The sequence below is a fragment of the Myotis davidii genome, unplaced genomic scaffold, assembly GCF_000327345.1.
Source record: "Myotis davidii unplaced genomic scaffold, ASM32734v1 scaffold596, whole genome shotgun sequence".
NCBI classification, from domain to species: Eukaryota; Metazoa; Chordata; class Mammalia; order Chiroptera; family Vespertilionidae; genus Myotis; species Myotis davidii.
In genome coordinates this window covers 15999-25057 of record NW_006287902.1, presented here as the reverse complement: position 1 = coordinate 25057, position 9059 = coordinate 15999, and the positions used below count along the sequence as shown (strand labels likewise).

At 51.1% G+C, this 9059-nt stretch overlaps 1 protein-coding gene and 1 pseudogene across 1 annotated transcript in view; both read left to right on the top strand.

The window, feature by feature from the left end:
• LOC102751787 overlaps window positions 1-5132 on the top strand; it is a 7046-nt gene extending 1914 nt beyond the window's left edge. Inside the window, 5 exon segments of the mRNA XM_015561243.1 lie at window positions 1179-2363; window positions 2365-2484; window positions 2486-2899; window positions 2901-3227; window positions 3426-5132. Coding sequence (XP_015416729.1) covers window positions 1179-2363; window positions 2365-2484; window positions 2486-2899; window positions 2901-3227; window positions 3426-5132 — 3753 coding nt within the window.
• Window positions 5133-5195: 63 nt separating this feature from the next.
• LOC107181390 lies at window positions 5196-6783 on the top strand (annotated as a pseudogene).
• Window positions 6784-9059: the final 2276 nt, after the last annotated feature.

The window sequence follows — 9059 nt, the reverse complement described above, 5'->3', positions numbered from 1 at the left end:
GAATGCCAGAAATGTCCTAACTCCCCCAACCACCGCCTGAGTGGGCCAATGAAGCTCCAGGAAGGCAGCTAAGGTCCTAATAGGGCTATACCATAGGATGTTCCCTATGTGCCACTGTTGACCAATCAGGAAATAGTGGGTATGGCTCAAATCTCAGAATGTATTGGTCACTTCCTGACCATTGTGCTGTAAGACCCTGCTGAAAAACCCTGACTAAAGTGACCAATTTCTGTAATCCACGTCACTTACCTAAGCCCACCTAAATGACTAGCCCTATATAGCCTTTGTTCTCCTGGGGCTCGTGCTCTCTCATCTCACGGCTGCGTTGGTAAGGAGGCTGGGGGAGCCAAGCCCAGGCTTGAATAAAGACTCTTTGCTTTTACATCGGATGTGGCTCCCTGGTAGTCAATATTTGGGGACCCCGAAATCTGAGCACAACTTTTGGGGGCTTGTCCGAGATCCCCAAAAACCACGAGGGACCCCAATCCAGAGAGTCTGACTGACCGCGGTAGGTGTCTGTGTCGTTGTGTGTTCTGTGCAAGCTCGTTTCTGCAATCTGTAGTACCTGAAGCGGTCTAGGTGGACACACTGGGGGACCACGAGCAGGAGGAGTCGGAGGAGGCTCCGATCCTCCATCTGGAGGGGCGCGGAAACCCCTCACGAGGGGTGTGGGTTCCCCTCGAAAATCTGAGACGAGGTGGCTCGCTCCCGCCAGTTGGCGTACGGCCATCATCTAGCTTTCGGTTTTGTTTCCGTGGGGTCGGAAGGCTGTTCTTGAGTGTCTTTGTTTATCTGTTTTCTGTGTTTTTCTGTCTAATCTTGTGGACTTACTGGACAGACGTTACGGGACAGACCCAAACTACTCCTTTAAGTATTATGGTTGATCATCTCAAAGAGGTTAAGGGAAGGGCTAAAGTGTAGAGGTGCGAAAGGGCCGTTGGCAAACTTTCTGTTCCAGTGAATGGCCGGATCTCAATGTCGGGTGGCTGCCAGAGGGGACTCTCAATCTCCCCACCATCCGCCGGGTCAGAGAAGTCGTCTCCTGGCCGAAGGGGGGTCATCCCAATCAACTCCCTTACATTATTACTTGGCAGGCCCTCGTGGAGGACCCGCCCTCTTGGCTCAAGCCCTTCCTAGCCCTGCGCCCTCTGGAGCCGGAACCCATTCTTGCCTTGTAGAAAGTGGAAAAGAAGAAGGAGAAGAAGAAAGCCACCCTGCTGTCAGCTCCAGCTCCCCTCTACCCGGTTTTGCAGGCAGGAATTGGAGAAGAGTTAATTTTTCCTCCCCTGTATCAGCTCCCTAGGATGCCGGAGAGATTCAATCCTGCCCCGCCGCGGGAAGCGGGCAGAGTTCCAGAAGCGGCCGGGGCCCTCACTAGACAAAGGGCTCAGAGGGAGCTGTCCGTCACAGCCCCTGATTCTACTATCAAGACCCTGCCCTTACGAGCCGCAGGGCCCCCGGATGCGGACGGCAATCAGCCCCATCACTACTGGCCTTTCGCCACTAGTGACCTTTACAACTGGAAGGCACAGAACCCTAAGTTCTCCAAGAAGCCAGCAGGGCTCATTGACCTATTAGACTCTGTGCTTTTCACCCACCAGCCCACATGGGACGACTGCCAGCAGCTTTTGCAGGTCCTGTTCACAACGGAGGAGAGAGAGAGAATCCTCAATGAGGCCCGGAAAGTGGTTACAGGAGTGGACGGGAACCCAACCACCAACCAGGCCCAAATAGATGTTTCTTTTCCCTTAACCAGGCCTGAATGGGATTTCAACACGGCAGAAGGTAAGGAGAGGCTCCGGGTCTACTGCCAGACTCTAATGGGGGGTTTCCGAATGGCTGCTAGGAAGCCCACCAATTTGACCAAGGTAGGGAATCTATAGCAGGAAAGGGATGAGTCTCCAGCTGCCTTTTTAGAACAGATCATGGAGGCATACCACACTTATACCCCCATGAATCCAGAGGCTCCTGATAGTAAAGCAGCTGTAATCATGAGTTTTGTAAACCAATCGGCTGCAGACATTAGAAAGAAACTGCAAAGAGTAAATAGATTAGGAGAAAAGAGTTTGCATGATTTGCTGGAAGTAGCTGAGAAAGTGTATAACAACCAGGAGCCTCCTGAGGATAGGCAGGCCCGCGCCATGGTGACTGCCAGTGACAAGCAGACCCAAAACCTGGCCAAGATTCTGCTAGCCACCACCGCAGACTCCCCTGAGGAAAGGACCCGCCGCCTTCGCCAACTTGCCGATGACCAGGAGGGAGGCAAGGGGGCTGCCCAGGGTGGGAAAAAGAAGCTGCAGAGGAATCAGTGCGCTTACTGCAGAGAGATAGGACACTGGGTTCAAGAATGTCCAAAAAAAGGCCGGCAAGAAAGGAAGCAAGGCGGACTGAGTGGGAGTTTTAGAGCTGGAGGAGCTGAGTGATTAGGGGAGTTGGAGTTCGGATCCCCTCCCCGAGCCCAGGGTAACTCTTAGAGTGGGGGTGGGGGGGCCTGGTTGACTTCCTCGTTGACACCGGAGCACAACATTCGGTCCTCCGCACACCTCAGGGGAAGCTAGCCAACAAGAAATCCTGGGTACAGGGGGAAACTGGCATGAGCCAGTATTCATGGGCTACCCAAAGAATGGTCGATCTAGGAACGGGCCAGGTATCCCACTCCTTCATGGTGATACCTGAATGTCCCTACCCCCTATTAGGACGGGCCTTGCTAACCAAGATTGGAGCCCAGATAACTTTCAGACAAGGGGGGCCCCAGGTCACAGATGGCAAAGGCCACCCCATCCAAGTTCTGACTCTAAGACTGGAGGATGAGTATCGCCTCCACCAGGGAGCACCCCCAGTAGAAAGCAACATGGATAGATGGCTACAAGAATTCCCCATAGCCTGGGCGGAGAAGGGGGGGGGGTGTAGGACTAGCCGCCCACAGGGCCCCAACCCTGGTAGAGCTAAAACCAGGAGAAGGCCCGGTAAGAGTCAAGCAGTACCCTATGTCTCAGGAGGCCTGGAAAGGAATCCAGCCTCACATTCGGAGACTGCAAAGCCTAGGGGTACTGGTTATGTGCCAACCTGCCGGGAACACCCCCCTCCTGCCAGTCAGGAAGCCTCACACGAATGACTACCGACCAGTACAGGACCTCCAGGAAGTAAATAAAAGAGTCATGGATATACACCCAACTGTTCCTAACCCATACACTCTCCTAAGCTCTTTGGCGCCCTCTAGAGCAGGGGTGGACAAACTTTTTGACTCGAAGGCCACAATGGGTTCTTAAACTGTACCGGAGGGCCGGAACAAAAGCATGGATGGAGTGTTTGTGTGAACTAATACAAATTTAAAGTAAACATCATTACATAAAAGGGTACAGTCTTTTTTTTTTTTTTTAGTTTTATTCATTTCAAACTGGCCGGATCCGGCCCCAGGGCCGTAGTTTGCCCACGGCTGCTCTAGAGTCTGGTATATTGTATTAGACTTGAAGGATGCCTTTTTCAGCCTTCCGCTGGTGCCTCAAAGCCAACCCTTGTTTGTCTTCGAGTGGCATGACCTGGAGGAAGGCTACAGTGGACAATTAACCTGGACGCGATTACCCCAAGGGTTCAAGAATTCGCCTACCATCTTCGACGAGGCACTACACAAGGACCTCAGTGAGTACAGGAGAGAGCACCCCGGTTTCACCCTCCTTCAGTACGTAGATGATATCCTGATTGCTGCTGATACCGCCGAAGACTGTGAACAGGGGACCAGAGATCTGTTGGCCACCCTGGGAACCTTAGGGTACTGGGCCTCTGCAAAGAAAATTCAAATATGCAGAGAGAGGGTGAGTTACCTGGGATACATCTTGGAGGGCGGACAGCAGCGGCTGTCTGATGCTAGAAAAGAGATGGTCTTGAAAATCCCTACTACCACCTCCTGGAGGGAAGTGAGGGAATTCCTAGGATCGGCTGGCTACTGCCGCCTCTGGATACCAAGTTTTGCTGAGATCGCCAGGCCCCTATATGAAGCTACCAAGGAGAGAAAGGCGTTTGAATGGACTGAGAAAGAAGAAACAGCCTTTAATCAAATAAGGAAAGCCCTTTTAGCTGCTCCAGCCCTGGGCCTGCCAGACATTACAAAGCCCTTTAGTCTCTTTGTAGACAAACACAAGAGAATAGTGAAAGGGGTTTTAACTCAGGCTTTAGGCCCCTGGAGCCACCCGGTAGCGTACTTGTCTAAAAAGCTAGATCCAGTAGCCGCCGGCTGGCCGCCGTGCCTAAGAATCATTGTGGCAACCGCGCTCTTAGTCAAGGACACCGACAAATTGACCCTGGGACAGGAAATCTGGATCACAACCCCACATGCTATTGAGGGAGTCCTAAAACAACCTCCTGATAGATGGATGAGCAATGCACATATGACCCACAATCAAAGCTTGCTACTCAACCCTCCTAGAGTACGGTTCCATCCCAGTGTGGCCTTCAACCCTGCTACCCTGCTGCCTGACCCCAACTTAAATGCCCCACTACATGACTGCGGGAATCCTAGAGCAGGTACATGGACTTCGGAAGGACTTGACCGATCGGCCCTCCCTGATGCAGAGGCCACCTGGTTCACGGACGGAAGCAGTTTCGTGCGTGATGGGTGCAGGTACGCGGGTGCAACAGTGGTCACCGACACGGACACCATGTGGGCAGAAGCCCTGCCCCCTGGGACGTCAGCTCAGTGAGCAGAACTCATTGCACTCACTAAGGCACTGACACTGGAGGCTAGGAAACGGCTTAACGTTTACACAGACAGCCGTTATGCATTTGCTCCGGCTCATGTCCACAGGGCGATCTATCAGGAGAGAGGGCTATTAACAGCAGAGGGACGGACAATAAAAAATAAGCAGGAAATTCTCGACCTGCTTGCGGCCTTGTGGCTCCCTGCTAAACTAGCCATTATCCACTGCCAAGAGCACCAGAAGGCAGATGACCCAGTGGCAAGAGGTAACCAAAAGGCTGATCAGGCAGCCAAGGCAGCGGCCTTCACTTTGGTCCCCACCATGGCCCTACAACTACCAGGCCCCAGGGACCCAGTTTTACCAGATCAGCCTGGGTACTCCCAGAAAGAGCTGTATCGGATCAGGAAGCTTCCCCTCACCCAGGAAGTGAAGGGATGATGGTACACACCAAACAAGGAACTCATACTACCAGACTGGCTTGGGGTCACAGTGTTAGAATGCATGCACCGACCCACCCACCTAGGGGCCCGGAAATTTAAAAACTTAATCCAGCATGCCAGGATCAGGATTCACCAACAAGACTCCAAAATAAATCAAATTGTAACCTCCTGTAAGACCTGCCAACTCACAAACGCAAGAGCCGGGTCAGGTGGAGAAGGAATCAGGCTCAGGGGCACCAAACTGGGAGCACAATGGGAGGTCAACTTCACCGAAATTAAACCAAGGGAGTATGATTATAAATATCTTTTAGTGTTCATAGACACCTTCTCTGGCTGGGTAGAGGTATACCCAACCAAGCATGAAACAGCTCAGACGGTGGCCAAGATACTACTGGAAAACATCTTACCCAGGTATGGTTTTCCTGCTATGATAGAATCCGACAATGGACCAGCTTTTATTTCACAGGTAACACAGGCAATAGCCAAGGTTATAAGGGCAGACTGGAAATTACATTGTGCTTATAGGCCCCAGAGTTCAGGGCAAGGAGAAAGAATAAATAGAACTCTAAAAGAGACCCTTACCAAATTAACCATGGAGACTGGCGGGGACTAAGTGGTTCTCCTTCCATATGCCCTTTACAGGGTGAGAAACTCCCCCTACACCCTGGGTCTTACCGCTATGAGATCATGTTTGGTAGCCCCCCAACCCCCATCATTCCTAACCTCAAAGCTGAACTTCTTGCTGAGTTTAAAAATCAAGAAATATCTTTTCTCTTAAGAGCCCTGCAGAGGGCACACGAGGACATTTGGCAGCACCTCTGCGCTGTCTACGAGGCTGGCCCAACCCCGAGGCCTCATCAGTACAAGCCGGAAGACTGGGTGTTCGTCAAGAGGCACCGCTGGGAGACCCTTGAGCCACGTTGGAAGGGCCCCTACGTCGTCGTGCTGACTACACCCTCCGCTCTCAAGGTAGACAGCGTCGCGACCTGGATCCATCACACCCACGTCCACCCAGCCAACACCTCTACAGTCCAGGAGGACTTCATTGCGCAATGGAACATCGACCGAGACCAATGCAACCCGCTCAAGCTCAAGCTACGGCGCGCTCGACCTGCCTGATGCTTGTAACCTTGCTCGCGATCACTCCTGCCACCGGGAGCCCACACACTCCCTATAATGTTACCTGGCAAATTATAGACACCAAATCAGGGGTGGTTCTCAGTCAGACTTCTCAAATCCATCCCAAAAACACTTGGTTCCCTGAACTGCGGGTGGACCTCCTGACTCTCTTTCCCAAAAGAATCTACCCCAAACCATACTATAAATCTGCTGGAATAGGCGCAGGGATTTGGAACTCAAAACCATTAAGAACCGCCTATTTCTACGTTTGCCCCGAGCCCTCACGAACTCGGTCCTGGGAAAACAACCCTTGTGGAGGCACTGGAGATTATTTCTGTGCTTCCTGGTCATGCGTCTCAACTGGACACATTTGGTGGGAGGCCCCGAGAAAGGGTGACCTGATCACCGTTGGACGGCCGTCTTCCCCACCTTGTCCTCGTTTTGGCCGGGTCTACTGCAACCCCGTGAGCATTTCCTTCACGGAAGAGGGAAAAAAGACTACTGGATGGGACACCGGAAAGACTTGGGGACTCCGATTTTACCAGTGCAGAGAATTTGGAACGGTGTACATTACTGACCTTGGAATGTTGTTACCCTCCGCGTCCAAAACTCTCCCCTCCACCATCACACCCCTGTAGGAATAGGGCCCAACCAAATACTGGCTCTCCAACCTCGGCCTACCACACCCCGAGTGTCCACGCCTGGAGAAACTTGGACCCCAGCATCACAGCTCTTTACCCCACTTACACCTACCACGGGGAACCTGGCCCTGAGTTATATCTTACTGTCTAAGGTAAACCCCCTTTGGAGCATAGTCATAGGGGCATATTATGTTTTGAACGCTTCTAGGCCCAACCTAACCGAGTCTTGCTGGCTCTGTCTAGATGTCAAACCACCGTACTATAAGGGCATCGCAATTAAGGGCAATTATACAGCAGCCTTGACTGCCAACTCCTGCAGGTGGCAGCAAACTGCTGCAAGGCTAACCCTCCAGGCGGTGATAGCTCAGGGAACTTGTATAAGCAACGTACCCTCTGAACAGTCACATCTCCGTAACAAAACTCTGGCTACCCCTAGGGTGACAGCATATCTTTTGCCCCCTGAGAATGCATGGTGGGCCTGTTCCAGTGGCCTCGCTCCTTGCATCCACTCCTTAGTCCTTAATTCCCAAAAAGAGGGTTTCTGTGTACTTGTACAGTTAATCCCTAAGTTAATATACCACTCGGAAGAAGAAGTACTTAACAAAGTAGACGCTATTAACCCCCGAAGTAAAAGGAAGCCTATTACTGCCCTAACTGTGGCAGCCCTCTTGGGACTAGGACTAGCAGGACCTGGAACTGGAATATCCTCGCTTGTCATACAAGACAAGAACTATGAAACCCTAAGAGCAGCCATTGACTTAGACATAGAAAAAATTGAAAAATCCATCACCCATTTGCAAGAATCCCTCACTTCCTTATCTGAAGTAGTGCTCCAAACAGAAGAGGATTGGGCTTGCTATTCATGCAGCAGCGGGGTTTATGTGCAGCCTTAGGGGAGGAATGTTGTTTTTATGTTAACCATTCAGAAGTTGTTAAAAAATCCATGGCCCTTATAAGGGAAGGACTGCAGAAGCGAAAGCTAGAGAGAGCAATCTCAATCTTGGTATGAATCCTTGTTTAACTGGTCCACGTGGTTAACCACTCTTATTTCCGCCCTTGTCGGACCCCTTGTAATCCTCCTAATGTTGTTGACTTTCAGCCCTTGTATTATTAACAGACTAGTCCAATTTGTCAAGGAACGCATAGAAATAGTTCAGTTAATGGTTTTACAAGCCCAATATCGGCCTCTAGCAAAGGAGAACGAGATAGAGATGCAATCCGTCTCATGATTGAGCCGTAAGCTCCAAGACAAGGGGGGAATGAAAGAACAAAGCAGAACTGACTATCGCCATACTTGTAGAGCTGGGTCTTCAGCCTGACCCTCCCACTCCCCCACTGGGAGTGCCCCACCCCTTTTTCTGAGAGTGACCATAAGAATGCTGGTATTGTCCTAACTCACCCAACCACCACCTGAGTGGACCAATGAAGCTCCAGAAACGCAGCTAAGGTCCTAATAAGGCTATACCATAGGATGTTCCCTATGCGTCGCTATTAACCAATCAGGAAATAGTGGGGGATGGCTCAAACCTCAGAATGTGTTGGTCACTTCCTGACCATTGTGCTGTAAGACCCTGCTGAAAAACCCTGACCAATCTCTGTAACCCACACCACTTACCTAAGCCCACCTAAATGAATAGCCCTATATAACCTTTGTTCTCCTGGGGCTCGTGCTCTCTAGTCTCATGCTGCATCGGTAAGGAGGCTAGGGAGCCAAGCCCGGCTTAAATAAAGACTCTTTCCTTTTACATCGGATGTGGCTCCCTGGTGGTCAATATCTGGGGACCCCGAAATCTGGGCACAACAAGCCCTGGCCCATGTGCTCAGTGGTTGGAGCATCAACACATGTGCCAAAGGGTCGCAGGTCCCATTTTCCATCAAGGGCACATACTAGGTTGCAGATTCAGGTTGGATCCCCTGATTTGGGGGAATGTGAGAGGCAATCAATCGATGTTTCTCTCTCTCCCCTCCTCTTTTCGTTCCTCCCTCCCTTCTTCCCTTCCGCTCTCTCTAAAAGATCAATGGAAAAAATACCCTCAGGTGAGGACTGAAGAAAAAGAATGCCCTAACAGAAATTATTAAAAATTCTTTTTAAATTTTTTTATTTTATTGATTTGAGAGAGAGAGAGAGAGGCGGGAGGGAGGAAGGGAGAGAAAAAAAACACTGA